The following is a 20,363-nucleotide window of genomic DNA, read 5'->3' on the forward strand; positions in this document are numbered from 1 at the left end:
TGCTTCCGTACATGTTCTCAACACCATATTTATCTCTCCCAAGCTCGCCCTTGACCACCAGAATGCTAGAGTCAAGAGAGTCGCACCCCTCCCCCTGCGATTTCGCGCTGATGGGACTTTCACAATCCTCCAGGTGATTTTAAAGATGATTCAGTCTTCTGGGTTTTAGAAATGCTGATGAATTATGGGTCTGTTTCTGAATTTTATTTGTTTTTGTGATGATTATGGGTTTTTGATATTAGGTGGCGGATATGCATTTCGGGAATGGGAAGTTGACTCGTTGCCGAGATGTGTTGGAGAGTGAGTTTGAGTACTGCTCGGACTTGAATACGACTCGGTTTCTTGAGAAGATGATTCAGCTTGAAAACCCTGATTTTGTCGCTTTTACTGGTACTCGAATTTTAATGTTACTATTTCTAGATACATGGATTTTGCTTGTGTCGTGTCAGATTCAATTCAAATTCTGTGTTGTTGTGTGAAAAACTAGGATTCTGGTAGTTGTGTCTTGTATGCAGTATTTGGATTTATAGAGACATTCTCGTTAAATTAACAAAGGAGTAATGAAGCAATGTGTTTCTTGCTTGGGTTGTTTGGTGATTGACAATTTGTTAAAAATGATGTTAGCTAAAAATTTGTAACTATAGGTGTTTATGGTTTGGGGCTGAGAGTGAAGGACTATGTGGGCTGATTCTCAATGCAAAGGTTTAAAGGACACAGATGAAGTAAAGTTAAGTTTAATCTCCTTGTGAGGAAACTGTATAAGTGAATGCAATTAGTTTTTCTTCTGATTTATGTGAGTTGTGCAATCCAGGAGATAACATATTCGGGAGTAGCGCTTCTGATGCTGCAGAATCTCTGCTTGAAGCTTTTGGCCCGGTTATGAAATCTGGAATTCCTTGGGCAGCAGTTTTAGGGAATCACGATCAAGAATCCACCATGACTCGCGAAGAGCTTATGTCTTTCATATCCCTTATGGACTTTTCTCTATCACAGACCTTTCCGTCAGTTGAAGAGACCTCCAATCACAACAAACAGCATCCAGTGCCAAAAATCGATGGCTTTGGAAACTTTGATCTGAGAGTATGGGGTGCTCCAGGCTCCAGTTTTGCCAATAGCAGTGTCCTCAATCTCTATTTTCTTGACAGTGGGGATAGAGCCTTCGTTGATGGGATTTGGACTTATGATTGGATTAAAGAATCCCAACTTAACTGGCTTCGTCGTGTTTCTCAGAAAGTTCAGGTAAAGCATCTGTTAGATTCAAACAATTCTCAGTCAGTCGCGTAATTCTGCACACTTGCATAATTTTCTGAAAACATTTTCGGTTTGTATGAAATTATATATAATTATCCATTAAATTCTAGAATATTATGGTTTAATTTTATTGTGTTTATAGGCATACATCCTGCAATCTTTTTTATTTCATTCAACTCTCAGGAGGCTGTATTGCAGATTTAGATTATTAACATGTTGCAGGCAACACACTAACAGGAACAAAAGCTGGACAGCAAGGAATCACCTATAGTTTCTCCACATTCAACAATCAGCCCATCATTAGCATTCTTCCACATTCCAATTCCTGAAATCAAACAAGGTCCTATCTACAATGTGGTTGGTAAATATCGAGAATGGGTAGCATGTTCCCTAGTAAACTCGGGAGTTCTTAATACACTTGTCTCTATGGGAGATGTGAAAGCTGTGTTCATAGGTCATGATCACAAAAATGACTTCTGTGGGACTCTTGGAGGCCTATGGTTCTGTTATGGTGGAGGGTTTGGGTATCATGGTTATGGTAAGGCTGGATGGCCAAGAAGAAGCAGAGTCATTTTGGCAGAACTTGCGAAAGGGGAAAAGTCATGGAGTGGAGTAGGAAGGATCAAGACGTGGAAACGACTTGATGACGAGAAGCTGAGCAAAATTGACGAACAAATCCTTTGGGAGAGAAGGCCTTAGAAGGATATGATGCCATGATGTATAGCAGCTCTAATGTACCACGGATAACAATTTCATGTATTGTTGAATCTTTGTTTCACATGGATCTATCTTTAGGTTATAGAGAGATGCTTCCATTTGAAGAGAGGGGCAATTTGGAAAACTAATTAACCTGTTGGAGGCGTAAAGTCATTCTGAAATTGCAGAAAGTCACAAGTTTTAATAGTTTTTTCCGCATAAACGTATGAATTTGTAGTCAAATCTTATGACATTTGAGGAAGCAAATATCTGCATTTCTTGCTTGTGTTTCTAGCTCTTGGTGCTGCCTTTATGGTTGAAGTTCTTCCCATAATGCTGGATGTCTGTCGTTTTTCGTGTGCGACTAATATTGTGCTTCAGCTATGTTTCTTAATCGGCGTGTGTTGTGTTTTAGTACATACACCAAGACCATGTTATGATCAATACGTCTCAGTGGACACCAAATTTGCCCAGGAATTGGGTTAACACAATTCTTTGGGCCTTTTGTCCCAATATGGAAGTGCAAATCTTATGGGGCTAATGAAATTTGAATTTAGGTATGCTACCTTTCATATTGTGTACTGAATAGTCAGATGATTGACACATATCTCACTTGTTTATTTAAAATAAAGGGTGTGCGACAATCATACATATACATCCAACTTAACATGAGTTTAATGGTAGTTAACAATGTTATTAAAAGTGGAATGTTAATTATATATAAACTAATTTTAAAACATAAAAAAAAAAATAGGCACAAGGAGAAGTGGTGGTGGTAAAAAAAAGGAAAGAAAGAAATGTTAGTAGTAAATAAAAAGGCAAAATGGAGTGGGGAAAAGGCAGAAAAAAGAAGAAGAAAGACAATAGTTGAGAGTGAGAAGCAAAGAAACATTCTTTCAAACCCACCCCCAAAAAGTAGCAAATTAAGAAGCTAAAAAGCCAACAAATATTCCCACATTCCATTTTCCCACCTCACCCCACCAATCATCACAATTAAAGTCTTTCTGACTCTCACTGCTGCAACCCACCCCGCACCCCACCCCATGCAAATTAGTGTATATATACAGCATAAAACTCATATTTGGAGACACTCACATCACCATGTTTCTTGATTTTGACCTTCTTTTTTACTAATAGTATTACATATGAATAAATGGGTTTCTATTTATGTGAAGTGTATATGAATTTCAGTAAGAATCATGTGATGTTAGTAATAGGAATTTGTTGATGTAAATATGTATATATAATGTTAAAATAAGTGAAAAGTGAGATGCAGAATCTAGTACTATCTCTTGAGAAAAGTGATGGATTAACAGCAAAGAGAATCAATCCATGCTTGCTGAAAAGGTGAGCCCATATGCCCAGAGAGAGAAATTTGATGGATGTCAGAAATGAATATATAGATATTAAAGGGCATGCGTTTTCTTGAATGAATGTTAGATACGGTATTTGTGCATCAGAAATTCAGACAAGATGGAATTTTAGGTAATTGGGGTTGTTTCCTTTTGTCATTTTCCCCCACTCTCTCTCTCTCTCTCTAACCCTGCTTCTTTCATTTTAATAATTATTATAATTCTAACAAAAGGGTGTGTGTGTCATGAAAAAATGGGGAGAATAAACACTCTATTCAAGATAAAAAGAACCTCCCGGCCTTTATCTCACTTGTCATCTGCTTGATTGAAATTCTTGGATGAGTGAGAGAGAGAGATGAGAGATGAGAGAGACAGACACACAAACATAACATATATATGTGTATAGGTAGCTAGTAAAATGTAAATGTGCAGCATGCAGGAGATCAGGAGGATCCACTCAGCATGAAAATGTGTAGATACGGGAAAAGCTTTTCTTGATTCCAACCTCATGAAACCCACTGATTTTTCATCCACTCCACTACACTACACTACTACGTATACATACATTTATCGTACGTAGTAAAGTGTATATATAGAGAGAGACAGACATACTGAAAAAGATCCAACAAAGATGTAAAGTTGATGACAACTTTTTGACTCCAACAGTATAGTAGTGCTGCTGCTGCTGCTGCATTAATTACGCCTTTTTCACTCTAATTGGAATGTCACTCATTTCCATCCTAACTTACTCTCATCTTCATCATTAACCTACTTTAGTTTCCTGCTAAATTCTGCACCTCCTCCATTTCATCTTCTCTGCACTCTGCATCAATATTTATTGTTTTGCTCTCTACACCACATTCATTTTTTCTACACATCATTACAACTATTTGTACGATGCATTGTTACTATTATTTAGGTCAAATAAACTCGTTTTCTTGAAATCTGTCATAATTAAAAATATATTTTATTATTTAAAAATTTTATAAATATTGAAATTATTGGATGTCTAACAAATACTTTTTTCAGTGACCGTCGGTATTAATTTGTCCCAAAAGTCACATATCTTGTGGTTTTATAACTAAAAAGACATTGTAATTTTGAGACTAAAAAAATCCAAAATCACATTTTTTAGAACTAAAAAGACGTGATTTTGTGTTTTATGGACTAAAAGTATCATCTATCATAATTGTGGGTACAAAAAAAAATTCTACCCTTGTTTTATGCGGCTAAATAATATTTTCCCCCGACCCAACCCACATGGAGTTTATGTATAATTATACCAAACCTCATAAAAGAAGAATGTAATTATCTCTTATAATTATGACAAAGCGTATTGTAATTTATCCTTATTATTATTATTATTTTATGGTTTGTTGGATGATAATTTAGCCACCACTTATTTAGTTCGTATCTTTTATTATAAATTGATAGTGTGCTAGTATAAAAGCCGTGCAAGCTCCAAACGTGAAGGGGTAGGTGCAGTAAAAGGTAATGGTGTGATGGGTTTTGAACAGGAACTTAGGCAGTAAAAATGTCCAGATTGGGGGAAAGCTAATAATCCTCCCTCCGACAGATGAAACATAATAATAGTTTGGAACAAATTAAAGACATCCTCCGATCTGCTCTTTTGTCCATACATCTCTGTTTTTTACATGCCCAGCAGCTTCACGACTAGTCTATTCCCATACCAACACCCCTTATACATACCCTAATCATTCGTACTGTGTTGCCATCTCAGGAGACACACACACACACACACACACACACTTTATATATACTGCTACTTACGTACGTGCATACCTACCAAATTACTATTCCTTCATTTGTATTCATATACATTCTTGTTTGTATGTTTTGTTGTTTTGTCTGCATGCAGTGTGTGTGTGTGTGTGTGTGTTGTGGAGACAGCATGACGCATAGTAGAATGGTTAAAAGGTTTCAATCTGGTAAAGTTTTTAACATGGTTTTATATTTATGAATCATTAATTTTCATGAAAATGAATTAGCTTAAATTCTTGTCTCCACCCAAACACTTTGAGCCAAGAAGTGATGTTTAAACGTATAAGTGTTTGTTTCTATATATATATATAGATTAGGATTTTGATTTTTTACATGAAATATTGTTCATTTTAAATTTGTATATATGAATCCTTACAATTTTATTTTGTAAAGGTCTTTAAAATTTATAAGTCGCTTAAACTTTTCGGAAGACCGGCATGCAGCAAAAATAGTGATGTTACCAATCTCAGTCATAATTTTATTTATTTTTTATTAAATTAGAAATGATTATTAGTTACACCTCATTATTTTTAATTATTTTTATTTGGATGGCATGTTTGTGGGCGACCACTTGTAGGAATAAAGGTTCAGAATCAATTTGTCCTCATTCTTTATCAGAATCTACAATTATTGCTGACTTTGTATATATGCAGATGAGTTGATTCAACCCAAATTTCTACCTCTAACAATTCATTTTTATTATTTTATATTCGGACAACTTCAATAATCTATGCTCATAATTATATTTATACTCCCTAAATATTTTTGTTTTTTTGTGTAATTACAAAAATTACCTCTAACGGTCAAGAAGTTTGTCTAATGATATTGACATTTTTTAGAAAATAGGAATGATTTCTGTAAAAAAAATATTGAGGTTTCTGATGCGTGTATGTACAATTATTCAAAAGATATGGATGGTTTATATAAATAAATCATCTGGGATGTAAATATAATTATCCCTAATTTATTTTCAATCTAGAATTTTGACAGCGGTTTGGTAGATAATAAATACTACTTATGTGAAACATTTTTATTTATTAATGGTTAATTTTGCTAATTAAGAATATAATAATATCATAATTAATTCTGTTCCATTTTTATTTGATTGTGATAATATTAATTAATTAAATGAATAACATCTCATGTGCTGATGTATTTATAAAATCCCAACATTTTAAAAAAAATAAAAGTATAAAGGTGGGAGTAATGATGAGGGCATAAGGTTGCATGCAAAATGGAGAGAGAGGGAAAAAGGGTAAATTATAAAATTTATTATAATTATAAATATTTTTTATTATTTAAAAATTTATAAATACTCTTTTAAAATTAACGATCGTCTAATAAATATCCCTTATAATATGTTGTTAAGAGAAGTATTTATTAGATAATTATTTAATTTTAAAAAATATTTATAATTTTTTAAATAAATAAAAAATAGTTATAATTATGATAAATTTTAAAAATTTTATTTATAATCTAACAAAAAAAAAAAGAAAAGAAAGAAGAAAAAGGGAAAACAAGTTACTTTTATCCTTTTTCTGATTGTCTCTCATGACTTTCTTTGCTTACTGCTGACCCTACCTTTAATCAACCTCTTTGATTTCAGTACCAAAAAAGCCTTCCCCTCCTCTCCACTTTTTCTCACTCTTTTTTCTTTTTTCTTTTTTTCCTTCTTAATTTCTATTTTTTCTATTATCTTACATTTTTCATAATTCACATAATATGATGAGGTGGCATTATCAAAATTAATATATAAATTATGGGATTCGATGTCAAAAAATAGATGGTAAATTACAACTACCCTTCAGGTTTGGCATGATTAGATATCTTTTCGATGTTTCAAAAATTATAAATATTCTCCTCAAATTAAAAATAATTATGTAGCTCCTAGACGGTGAGGTGAAAATTACTACTTTATATTTGCTCAATATTCTATTAAAAAATAGAATATTTGAAAAAATATAAAAAAAAATTGAGGATGTGAAGTAAAAATAATCGTTAAAGCATATTAGTCCATCAAAATATTTTTAAAAACTATAGACATAATTCAACAATCCAAAAGGAAATTTTGGTCGCTTCACCACAAAAAAATTATGGATATTATTAGACGAACGTTAAAATTAGAGAAGTATTTATAATTTTCCCAAACAACAAAAGAGAATTTGTAATTATATATATATGTATATATATATATTGCAACAATCAATCACAATTCACACATATTTATATTAATATAATTGAAATGTCATATAGAAAATATAAATAATAATAATAATTATTATTATTATGAAGTATGAATCCGGAACTCGAAGGCCGAGGCAGAGGAATGGAATGTACGTATGGAGAAAATTAAAGTAAGGAAAGGGGGAATGAAAAAGCAAAAGATGATTTTGGTATTTTGATGCAAACACACACACACACACACACATCAATATCATGAGTTGGAGTTGGAGCTTCATTTCAATTTTCTATTGCAATTCATGTTTTTTTGTTTATTTCTTTTTATATATACATATTATGGATATAAAATATTTTTTATATTCAAATAAATAACATATTTATGGTATGCTTATGTGCATATATAAAATAAAATATAAGTTACAACGAAAAATTCAATTTTGTCACTTAATTAAACGGTTCATGGCAAAAGAGTTATATATAAAATTGTGAGTATAGATAATAAGTGATATATTTACAATAATAATATAGCGATAACAGATTTAATTATCGCTATAATATTTGTTTTTTCACCAATTGTGTATAATGACAACTGTTATAGTTAGGATTGCTTGTAAATAAAACAATTTCGTCTCATTAGTAATAATTATTAATAATAACATATAATAATGTAAAAGTCATTTTGATGGTCCTCAGAACTCATCCATCCTAATCAGCTTTTTGTTGCTATCTTTTGTAATATGAGAATTGTCTGAATATATATAACAGCAAAATTCTATTTTTTTCGTCTAACTATAGGTCGTTAGTATTTTTTGTCCTGTAATTTACTCTATTTACACAATTTAATATTTTTTTTTTGACCAATTTAGTTGTGAATATCTCACATTTTGTCCATTTTTAACAAATTCAGTTATGTATAGATAATTTTGGTCCCATTCACCCTGGATTAGATATTACTTTTGTCCTACTATAGATCGTTAAGATTAAAATTATCAACACGGGACTAAATTTATCAAAAAAATAATTAAATAAGAGATGTTCATGACTGAATTCGTCAAAAAAGAATTAAATATATAAATAAAGTAAATTATAAGACCAAAAATACAGTACTATGACTACATACAAATAAAAAATATCATTTTGCCATACATAATTTCCACTAGCTGCTACATATATTGTATGACTTTGGGACTTTGGCATTCATTTATATGCATCATCAACATCAAAATTTAAATGGTCCTCAATGTATAGTACATTTCATCATCATCACCAACTTTCTACAAAATTTATTACCCCAAAAGCTGGAAATATGACAAAGATTCAAAGATAAAAATCGAGGGCTCGGTGTGATTGCAAATTTTAACTGAAAACTTTAATTTACTAATCATATAACATAGATATATATATATTATGATTAATTACGACAAATATTTTATAATAACATTATTTTTAATTTGTTGCATATGCAATGTCAATAATTATACCGTAGAGGCCGACAAATACCCATGATTATGCGATTTTCGAATAAAGTCTTGATGCCTCAAGTTTACTTCTTAAAACAATGTTTAATTGATTGGCCTAAACAAAGTTTTTAGACATTTTATTTTATTTTTCAAAAAAGTACATATAGTAAGGTTGAAGACTCCACATCCCACGCACAAATCAAAGATTCAAACTCTTTATTATACAACTCTTGATCTTAATTATAATCTTTGTGTTTACCCTTTAAATCCTAATTTTGTTCGCTAATTAGCGCTAGGCATGTAAATCGAATCAAAGCTTATTGTGCATATTATTATTCAAATTTATTTTAATTAATATCTCTTACGTAGAAAATATATATCACGCTTGAAAAATATTTGATTATTAATAAAACTTAATTGAATCAAATGTACATCGACTCAATCATCTTAATTGTTTCATATAATATTTAATCATTATCTCACTTATCGTCTCACTACTTATTGAGTCGAGACTCAAAACTTATAGAAAGAAGAAGTATTTTTGAAATTTGTATTGAAAGTTGAATATTGAATAATTTAATTTGTTGTTTTTATATGAGAAACACAACTGGGAAAAATCATCATAATGTGGTTAAAGAAGAAAAATGTTATAATTTGCAATAGTATTAATTTAAATGTAGAAATAGAATGTTTTAGTGTGTTGTGGGGAGGTGGGCCAAAAATGTAGCATTGAAGAGAGAGCTTATGATTTTTACAGTGATGCTTTTGTGGAATATTTGTCCTGGAACATGCAAACCAAATCATTGGACTCTCCAAAGATTGCACCTTTCAGACCACAAACAAGAATATATATATATATATATATATATATATACATATAATTATAGTCTCAATCAATTCATGATCAATTGATGATACTTTTCTTGTAAGAAGAGCAAACAAAAATTCATCCCTTTAATTTGCTTTCATCAACTTTATGAACTCATCAAGGATCATGTTCCAATGATTTGAATCCCATTTATTCACCCTCCTTTTCTTTTTATTAATTTATTTGTTTAGATTTTTTAGTATTTTTAGATTAATTTCCATCCAAAATAATTATAAAATAAACAACAAATAATTTTGTTTTTGTTTTTATCTTGTTTAAACGTATTCGTTGATTTAAATTCTTGATGTATTGTATTCTTCTATCAATATGGGAGCTGCATCGGTACGTAGAGAATGTGTAAATACCCCACAAGTGATCTACGGCCCATGTGACGTGGGAGGTAAGCGGAATCGGAACTATTCAATTTATTTCCAGAATTTAAAAAATAAGAGGATCATTAAATAAAAGGGATTAATAATAATCATTTATTGATGAGAATGGTTTTTTAGCTTTCTGAAATGTTTGATTCTGTTAATGTAAAATGATAATAGTCATTAAAAGGCGATTTATATGTAATCTCAAAAACTTTACACGACTTGGGATATTAATTAGGTAGACGTTATCTATGACTTGACTAAATAAAAGCCATTAGTTATCGTTACCCGCCTTTGTAAAAAGTTGCTATTATTCATCTACCTAATTATTTTTCTAATTATAACTATTCATTTAAAACAAAAATTACTATTTATAGATGATAATTTTGATAAGATGTTATGTCAACATTTATTCATAAAATAAATTGAGAAAGGAATATTAATGAATACTTTTTCATATAGTAATACATATTTAAAAATTCTAATTCAAATTGAGTGTATTATACTTGTCTTTTTTACGTACATTTAATATCAAACAACCATATAGATAACATGCGTAGTTATTGGAAAAATTATAATTTACATCCCATAACTTAGTTCATTCGTGGTTTTGGTCCTATTATTTTACGATACATCAAATTTAGTGCCACAAATTAAAAAAAAAAAAAATACAATTTATGTCCCACTACTTATTTTCGTTAAAATTGTTAAGGAAAAGAGCATGTGCAATGTCTTCAACATGGACCAAGTGAATAATAAATCAATTGGGGGTAAGTATGAACTTTCGTTCGATTTCTTGCTAATATCAACAAATTTAGTGGATTTTAATTAATAAAAAAATCTTTTTGTTATGCAAAAACAAACTTCAGAAATACATACTAACTCTATATATAATTATATAAAATCTCGGGAGAACGGAATATAATCATCCCTAGATAAAAGAGGGGAATATATATATAGAGAGAGGGGGGGGGGTAGCGTGAATGAGAAAAGATGGGAAGGCATGCAATTCAGAAATTCAAGAGAAGATATCTAATATCTTGTCTTGATTTACCAAAAAGTTGTTATATTAATATGTGGGTTTTTCGATATCATAATTAACTATTTTATATATATAATCTTCATTCATTCTGTCATCACATTATTATTATTATTATTATTATTATAATTCCAATACAATAAAAAGGTTTTGTTTAACGCAAAGCGCAGAGAGAGAGAGAGAGAGAAAGAGAGATGCAACAAATAAATAATTATGGGGAGAGCAGACAGAGAGTTGCTTTTGGGGGAGTTGAGGAATAAAACGCTGTCTCTCTACCATCATTCCCCTCTTTTTTTCTTTTCTTTTTCCGATCCTCTCTCTATAAATTTTCTATAGCAAAAAATAAAATATATAAATTAATCAATCATCTTTTAAAAAATAAATAAAATAAAACCAGCTTAAAGTATTACACAATAATAAATTTGTGTGATGGTGTTAAAATAACAAAGAGCCACTTGTAAAAGAAGAAAGTTGTTACAATTAATTTTTAGAATTATATAATTAGCGGTTGTACTTAAAAATTGTTACAGTGAACCACCCGTTGTGAGTGTAAGAAAGAAAGGCTCTCAGTTCGAGCACACTTTGAGGACGCTGGCTATATTAGCTAGATTGATCATAGAGGACGTCAGACTACGGATTCTTAGCAAAAATCTTCCCAGTTCTATTAGCATTAGTGCACTTTATAGATTATGTCATATCCCTTGGCCTGTCAAGGGATAACGGATTATACGAGCATTGTTGTACTGTATCTTTCTTTTTTTTTTTTTTTTTTTTATCTCCCCCCCCCCCAAAAAAAAAAAAAGAAAAGCTCTCCACATTCATAAACAATGATTATGATACTACCACACTAATTTTTAAATAAGACAATTATACCCCTAATTAGATATTTTTAAAAATTATTTTAATTATTATGTTTTTTATAACACCAATTCTTTTATTGTGTGACTAATATCTTTAGTTAGTTTTCTTTTATTTCTTTCTTTTTCTTTTAAATGTGATTTATTGGTTTATCTTATTTATAATATACTGTAAAATGTGAAAAATTATTTATTTTATGTACACAGAAATTGCGTGTCACAGCTACTAAAATTTTACCCAAAAAAGGAAAATAGAAAAAATATATATACACACAAACATTTGTATGGAAAAAGAAAAAAGAAAAAGAATAATGAAAAAGGCAAAAATATAAGACTTTCTCTTTTATCTCTCTCCTCTCTCTCTCTCTCTCTCTCTCTATATATATATATATATATATATATATATAAAGGATGAAATAAATAAATGTGGGCTCAAAATTGTATTTTTTGAGGAGCACTTTTTCCTGTTTTTGTGAATTCCAATTTGCATCAAACCCCACAAATAGTAATTATGGAAGAACTAATAGTAATTGAATTGTTTACAATAACAAAACTTATTTATATATTTATTTATCTATTTTGCCCATAATTTAATTTCAATTATTCTCTACATCAAATTTATTGCTATATTTTTTTCACTTAAATTGCAAAATGTAAAATATTAATTTTCTCACAATATAATTATTAGCCGAACACTATAAATAATTAGTGATACATGACAACAAAAATATTAATTATGATAATAAAAATAATTATTATTCACTAAATTATCATTATATATAGCATTCAATGACAACTTTATACACAATCATGTTGTCGTGACTAATTGCTTTTAATGACTACTTTACACAATTTTTTGATATTGATTCTTATTAATATAATTTTGACAAAATTAATAATTAAGATTGATAATATTGTGACAATATTTGTTCTGGTCAAGTTAAGTTATAATTAGTGGCAATACTAACATTATCATTTGAATTTTTCTTTTTTAAATGTTTTATGACATATATTATAATAAATTAATATATAAGATTTTATATATATTTAACTCTTATTATGTTATAAAATAAAATATAAGATGAGGTATGAAAATTGTAATAAAAAAGTAAAAAGAAGAAAAGAAAATATTGAGGGTGTGAAAAGCCCGAAATAGCCCTCTATCTTAGCTATAAACTCCAAAACACTCCTCCGAAAACACCTCCCTATTTATTTCCTCTTAAGGCGTTGTACCGCTGATACGGTGCCATTTCAAAAAACTTAGCCCTCCACTTTTCCTCATCATCTCTTCATCATTTTCTCTCAAACAAGTGATCCTCCTTCCCTATATATATACACAGTTGAAGTTGAAGTGGGGTGGGGTGGTGTAAAGGTGGAGAATCCAAGGATCAACAACGATCGAAGTTTCAGTTTCAGGTTTCTTGAAACGATAACGAGAGTTCAAATCTCTCAAAGAGGGGGGGTGTGTTGGGGTGGGGGTGTGGGCTAAGTTATGCGTGCAGGAGCTTGTCCATCGCAACAGACGCTCTCGGCGGAGGCTGCTTCCGTTCTGAAGCACTCTCTTAGCTTGGCCAGGCGGCGCGGCCACGCACAGGTCACTCCACTGCATGTTGCCGCCACTTTGCTCAGTTCAAGAACCAGTCTTCTCAGAAGGGCTTGTCTCAAATCCCAACCTCATCAGCCTTCTCATCCTCTTCAATGCAGAGCTCTTGAGCTTTGCTTCAACGTCGCTCTTAACCGCCTGCCTGCCACCCCTGGGCCCCTCCTCCACGCTCAGCCATCTTTGTCTAATGCTCTCGTCGCTGCGCTCAAGAGGGCGCAAGCCCATCAGAGGAGAGGCTCCATAGAACAGCAGCAGCAGCAGCAGCAGCAGCCTCTCATAGCTATAAAAGTTGAGTTGGAGCAGCTGATCTTGTCCATCTTGGATGACCCTAGTGTTAGTAGGGTTATGAGGGAGGCTGGTTTCTCCAGCACTGCTGTCAAGAACAACTTGGAGGATTCTACCAACTCAGTTTCTTCTGTTTTCCAGTGTTATAATTATACCTCTGGTGGGATTTACTCTACTCCTAGTTCTCCTCCAACTGAAACTCAGAGGGAGGTTTTAAACCCTAGTAGTGGTTTCTGGCATTCCCACTTGCTCTCATACGCTTCCGAGCAAAACCCTTTTCTCTTTTCCCCTCAGAAGAAGCCTGTAAGCAACCCCATCTCTGATGCTTATTCCTCTTTGAAGGAAGATATCAAGGTGGTTTTGGAGGTTTTGCTGAGGAAGAAGAGAAAAAATACTGTCATAGTTGGTGATTCCTTGTCCATGGCTGAAGGGCTTGTGGAAGAAGTGATGAGAAAGGTGGAGAGAGGAGATGTTCCTGAGGAGTTGAAATCAGCACACTGGATCAAGTTTCAGTTCTCATCAGTCCCCCTAAGGTTCATGAAGACAGAAGAAGTGGAAATGAATATTGCTGACCTCAAAAGGAAGGTGGATTCTTTTGCATCAGGTGGCCGGGGAGTCATTATATACACAGGTGACTTGAAGTGGGCAGTTGACAGTGGTAACGATGAGAAAGAAGAAGGTTTGTCTACTGGTAAAGAAGGCTGTTTTTATAGCCCAGTTGATCATTTTATTGCAGAGATGGGAAAGTTGCTTTCTTGGTATAACAGCTCAAACTCAAGGGTATGGTTAATGGCTACAGCAAATTATCAGACTTATATGAAATCTCAGATGAAACAACCCCCTCTGGATGTTCAATGGACTCTTCAAGCGGTGTCTGTTCCATCTGGTGGACTGGGGTTGAGCCTCAATGCAACAAGGTCAGTCAAAAATATTCTTAATATGAGTTAGCTTACAGCTTTTGTGATGATCAGTGTGCACCATTTTAGTGAAAATTGACCATTTCTGGGTAGTTCTGAGACTTTGTTTTGTGTCCTTTTTGTTTTAAGCCTTCAAATTCTGAACTCTGGGCATGCCTGTACAGTGACAGAATGAAAAAGTATGGTTAAGAAGGCCTGTAGCGTTTCCTTTCTTGCTTTGTTTGTCTGGACATGTTTTGCTGCTGTTTTTGACAATGTTATGTGAAAAGAAATCATGATGTTGGAATGTAATGCTGGAATTTGATTTCTCTGTTTGTAATTGAGACTGTTTCATGTAACTTTATTGGATTGTCTACCACAACATTTGTTTTTTGACTGTCTTCATATATGGACAAATTTGAAAGTTTTGGCTCCAAATTTCCTTTTCCCCTTAACATGTATCATGGATTATTTAGTCAAATTTGTGATGCAAAGTATCACTCTCAGTTAGTAATTAAATTGATCTGTTCGCATTACTGATCTTCTGCAGTGTCCAAGAATCAAGAATTAACTTTTCACAAAATCAATCTCAAGTTTTGGACAACAAGCCATTTAGTGTCAAGGAGGAACAAGATGTTCTCACTTGTTGTCCGGAATGCACATCCAATTATGAGAAAGAAGCTGGCTTGAAATCAATCCAGCAGAAATCTTTTTTACTGAACTCAACCAACAAGGATTCAGAGAATGGTTCAGCCCAATTGCCCTTCTGGCTCAAACCCCATGGCGTTGAGGCTCAAGTGAAGGTACTAATGATAGTTTATACATATATACTCACTGTGTAAATTTTTGTTATTCAAGTTTTTGTGTATCATTGTATTACAGCACTAATCAAGAACGCCTATATTTAATTACAGGATGATTTAGTTCAGTTGAGGAGAAAATACAACAAATTGTGCCAGAGTCTTCACCAAGGAAGCCATAATCCGAACAATTCCAGCTCTGTGATTAGTAATCAATGCCATATAGGGAGGAACTATAACTATACTTCATCCTTTCCCTATTGGCCAAACAAGAGCAGCATCTTTGCTGATGCTGAGACAATTTCATTTGCTAATCATACTGCAGTCAAGTCTAATCAAACTCCAAGCTCTCTGCCCAAATTCAGAAGGCAGCAGTCATGCCATATCGAGTTCAGTTTCAGCAACGGAAGTTCCAAATATCAATCAGTGGGACCAAATTTAGATTCTCTCAAAAGCATTGATGATAAGGAAGTAAAGATTACGCTTGCTCTTGGAAATTCAGCATATTCTGATGAACTCATAAGTGAGAGAAGTGCATTAGATGCAGATTTGTGTGGCATATTTCAAGAAAATGTGCCATGGCAATCTGAAACAATTCCTTTGATTGTTGATGCGTTGATGGACTCTAATGTGACCAATCAAGATAAGTTTATATTGATTCAGGGGAATGACCTGGTAGCAAAGAGAAGATTAGCTGTTGGAATTGCAAAATCCATGTTTGGTTCTTCTGAGTTGCTCTTTTGCATGAACATGAGAAAGAATAAAAGTACGGTATGTCAGAATCGTGACATGCTGGAGAAGGCCTTGAGAAATCATGAAAAGCTTGTCATTCTAGTTGAAGATGTTGATTTTGCTGATCCCGAATTAGCTAAATTTCTTGCTGATGGTTATGAAACTGGAAAATTGGGAACATTGAGAGATACTAGCCATACAATATTCATCTTAACTATGAATGGAGATCCAAGCTACAACAAGGCAAAGGAAAACAAGGATTCTGTAATCCAGATGAAACTAGTTATCAGTGAGTCCAGACTTGATTCTGGGACGGCTAATCCTGATCATAAGCGCAAAGCAGATTGGGGTTTGTCAATCAGGAGCAAGAATCAGAGGAACAATAATGAGATGGAAGAGGTCTCCTCGGATGCTGCTGACAATAGGAAACAGCTACAATTCACAAGGCAGTCAAGCTCAAATGCCCTCGACCTCAACATCAGGGCCGATGAGGATGAAGGGAAGGAAGGCAAACAGGGAGAGTTCAGCCCCATTTCAAGTGACTTGACTCGTGAAACGACTACTGAACAACAGAATTCCTTAAGGTTCCTCGAAAAGATCAAGAATTGCTTTGTTCTCAATAGAAATTCGGATCAAGAGGAGCATGCAAGAGAGATGTTCTTGTCCAAATTCAAAAGATCCTTTGAGGAGGTTAGTGGAAATAGAAACATAAGTAGCTTCAATGTTGAGGAGTTGGTGTTAGAGGAAATTTTACAGGGGTCGGGGTTACATCTCAATAGCTTGTTTGAACAGTGGCTGAAAGAAGTTTTTCAGACAAGTTTACGGATGGTAGATACTGGTGAGAGGGAGAAGGTTAGTATTAGGCTGTGTTCGAGAGAAAAAGGAGAGAGTTCTCCAGAAGCTGGGTTCTTGGGCACATGTCTTCCCACAAGGATCCAAGTTTCTTTGACAGGTTAAAAGAAGTTGTAACATATTCCTCTTTTCTTGGGTTGTAATTAATGGTTTCTAATACTATGTCTGGTTTGTTTTCCATCAGTCTTGAATTGCCATCTTCTCTATCATAGTTTCAAACTCCTAAAGTATGCAGATTGATTTAATACCCATCACAGCACCAGGTCTTATTTGAAGTTTCTACATCAAAATAATGCATTAAAAGAAGGACCAAAAGGCGAAACGTGGAGCTGCTTTGCTTATTAAATAACCAGTTCTTGACCTACCACTTCAAGATTTCTGCCCAGCAAAAAGGAAACTGGTGTGGGAGCTGGGGCCATGTTCATGATGAGGAATGAATATTTAGATCTTGAGAGCTGCAAAGTGAAGCTAATTGAGAAGATTTAAGATAGGGAGGATGTGGAACTCACTCACTAGCCACAAAGGTTTCCTCAAGACCTTTTCATAAACAATTATTATCATCTTTGCTCCCCCAAAATAATTTAAGAAAGAAAGTGACAATGGCAATTAGTGAAAGTTTATATGTTGATAATTATAAACAAAAAGAGAGCAATGAATGCATAGTTTCAAATAATGGCCTTCTCCACTATATGACAATGGCACTTTTTACTTGAAATAAATTCCCTTCTTTTGAATTTGTATCATTGCTTTTGACTCATTAGGGGCTCATCAACAACACAAGATATCATTACATCTAGCGGCGGACGTGGGGTATGTCTGGAGAGGAAAATGTCATGATTCCAAAATTTGACAAATTACACAACAAAAACAAAAAATAAAGTGGTTAACTTTGCAAAAAGAGTTCTCATGACTATCAACTTTTAGACAAAAAATACTTATGAATGATGGGGAAATAATTGTCTAGCTATCATGCTTTGCCTGCTCCATCTGTTGAAATGGCTAATTTTTTCCAGCAGAACTAAATATAGATATCATGTTTCTTTCTTCCTTTCTTGTTTCTTACCATTTTAATTAATCAACTCTAACTTGGAGATAAAGGAGGGGATTATATATCCCCGGATCATATATATACTAGTATCAACATTATATCATCTAATTCTTGTCAAAATAACTTAACACATGGGGGTACTGCTTGCCCCAGACATCAGATATAGTTTATATCTAATGTCATAGCATCTGCATGCAAAGTACGAGAATGAAATTGGTTTTGGACAAAATTTTGATTGAACATTAGAAAGAAACATAGGCCTTCGACCAAAGTACAACAGATTTGTCAGAAGCACAACTTACTGCAGTTGGACCAAAAGAAGAATGGAGAAAAGAATTAAAACTTTTCTTTCATTGGCTCAAATATATGTAAGGTTACAAAAGCTTACAAATACTGAGAATGAGCAACATCTAAAGTGGCTGAGCTGAGTTAAGAGGAGGTAAAGAGGGTAGAAAAATCTCAAATGCAGGGGATAAAGGACACTATCTCGTCGTATATACAAAGAATGGGAACTAAATATTACATGCTCTATCATACATTTGTGTACCTACGGATTTCTTTTTGGACAATGTACAAATGGGTGGCCTGCAGAAATCTCCACCCCTTTGTGTGCACAAGTATATATTGGAAAACGAACTCAAAAGAAGCTCAAAAGTTAAAACTTTTACAAAGAATATGGAGAATGGCTTTCATCAAGAGTTACCCGCTATACACTAAGAAGGGCTTGAACTTCTATCAAGTTCAAGCAAAGGTTGTAGACTTCTCTCCACCACATGGCTTTGCAACTTAAGTTCTTCAAGAATCATGGACAAAGCATGCTTGCAAGATTCCTCGTCCCGGAATGCCAGAGTCCACCTTCCATCGACCAAACTTTTTGATTTTACCTTTCCGTGAGCACCATACTTAGGAGTGTCTGTGAAGGGAAATGTGGATGGACGAATTCGGAGGTGCAGCCACCTCGGATGTTTATCGTCTATTCTGGGCTGAAGCGAAAACAGAGTGTTTAACATCGATTTAATCAGCTACCATACCATTTTAATTCAATAATGCCTTGTTAGGCAGGAAATAACATGTCCAAACTGGTAGGGTTTCATAACAAATAGACAAAATACGTCCACAATCTATTAGAAATTAGACTGCAAAGATGCAGCTTCAAAAGCTATTCAAGTGCTTGTATTTGAATTATCAAAATTTCGGTGACTCAGGCAGGTGTTCCACATCAAGTGTACTGAATCATCCAATTCCCTTAATAATCAGAGTCAGAGTAGAGTAAAGGCTCCTATCTACGTTCATGGATTTAAAACCCTCCACCCTCTTTACCAGCGAACTCCACTCATATGGTTATGACATGATTGATTATAATAGTGGTGACAAACTAATTTGAGTCATATAGTTTGAGATTGTAAAAGCAACACTCACATTACATCCAGCCAATGGTGCTGCAACTCGAACAATACCCCGGCGTGATATCATGGGTAACTCCTCAGCAAGGACAAGCCAACCAGAGGTCCCCACAGACAGTGCTAGAAAGTGAAAATGGCGTTCCTTGCCCCTCTCAAATGCAATCCGACAAGGCACCACATCCACTGGAGGTATACAGAAAACCAAGTTAAAATCAAAACCCTTACTCGTGCAATCTTTTGCATGCATGTACAGGTCTTAATAGAGCACCTATTGCGATTACTTGGACCAAAAACAAGAACAAATATAAGAAAGACATAAGATAGGTGAAGATGCACTTGAAATTACCAAGATTTATTTCAGTGTTTGGTTTAACTCCCGGTGGATTTACATCAGCATTCTTTGCTCTAGAATTTTCTGGAATATCAACTGCAGGGAGTACAGGAGGTTGATCTGGCAAAACTCTACCGAGGGAGAAAATGTGGAGATGATGAAGTAGTACAAAAACCTATGAATACAATAACAACATTAGCAGTAAATATGACAATTACTAAAGGTGTACACAGCAACTACACCGATGAGCCTTAGGATGCATAAAAGTCGATGGTACTTGATACTACTTAATAAAGTAAAAATATTTTTCATGCATTTTGCTCCATGTGAATCTTAATTTTATATATATGGAGGAACAAACTTCACTGTCCAGACCTTAATGAAAATATCATAATGAAAGAATTTAGGGTACAACCTTCACTGTCTCGCACATTCTTTCTCCAGCAGCGATGGAGGATTCACCGGACGCATTCTCTATAACACAAGAGGAAATTTTCAGTAAGACATCTTGTCTCTACCACTCAAACATGATCCTCAGCGACTTCATTGAGGG

The 20,363-nt window shown here is 33.5% G+C and overlaps 3 protein-coding genes across 3 annotated transcripts in view; 2 read left to right on the forward strand and 1 right to left on the reverse strand.

Moving 5' to 3' along the window:
* The window catches only part of LOC105173905 (probable inactive purple acid phosphatase 28), a gene marked incomplete in the record, with an annotated part of 2,298 nt that extends 128 nt beyond the window's left edge, over positions 1-2,170 (forward strand). Inside the window, 4 exon segments of the mRNA XM_020697588.1 lie at positions 1-133; positions 243-390; positions 812-1,239; positions 1,489-2,170. Coding sequence (XP_020553247.1) covers positions 1-133; positions 243-390; positions 812-1,239; positions 1,489-1,950 — 1,171 coding nt within the window.
* On the forward strand, positions 13,083-17,212 carry LOC105173906 (protein SMAX1-LIKE 4). The gene is made up of 3 exons (XM_011095813.2): positions 13,083-14,665; positions 15,195-15,447; positions 15,559-17,212. The coding sequence occupies exons 1-3, from the start codon at positions 13,353-13,355 to the stop codon at positions 17,131-17,133; spliced, it is 3,141 nt and encodes a 1,046-aa protein (XP_011094115.1). The 5' UTR covers positions 13,083-13,352; the 3' UTR covers positions 17,134-17,212.
* Positions 18,410-20,363, reverse strand: part of LOC105173907 — an 11,221-nt gene continuing 9,267 nt past the window's right edge. Inside the window, exons 18-21 of the mRNA XM_011095814.2 lie at positions 20,226-20,284; positions 19,826-19,985; positions 19,496-19,662; positions 18,410-19,059 (exon numbers count right to left, since the gene is read on the reverse strand). Coding sequence (XP_011094116.1) covers positions 18,790-19,059; positions 19,496-19,662; positions 19,826-19,985; positions 20,226-20,284 — 656 coding nt within the window. The 3' untranslated portion in view covers positions 18,410-18,789. The remainder of the gene's footprint in view (positions 19,060-19,495; positions 19,663-19,825; positions 19,986-20,225; positions 20,285-20,363) is intronic.

Source organism: Sesamum indicum, linkage group LG11 (genome assembly GCF_000512975.1).
Source record: "Sesamum indicum cultivar Zhongzhi No. 13 linkage group LG11, S_indicum_v1.0, whole genome shotgun sequence".
Classification (NCBI taxonomy): domain Eukaryota; kingdom Viridiplantae; phylum Streptophyta; class Magnoliopsida; order Lamiales; family Pedaliaceae; genus Sesamum; species Sesamum indicum.

Excerpts from the sequence above, each read along its gene's own strand:
- LOC105173906 (XM_011095813.2), top strand. The coding sequence starts at position 13,353 with ATGCGTGCAGGAGCTTGTCCATCGCAACAGACGCTCTCGGCGGAGGCT. Across the intron at positions 14,666-15,194 it reads TTGAGCCTCAATGCAACAAG|TGTCCAAGAATCAAGAATTA; the intron begins GTCAGTCAAAAA and ends GATCTTCTGCAG. Across the intron at positions 15,448-15,558 it reads GCGTTGAGGCTCAAGTGAAG|GATGATTTAGTTCAGTTGAG; the intron begins GTACTAATGATA and ends ATTTAATTACAG.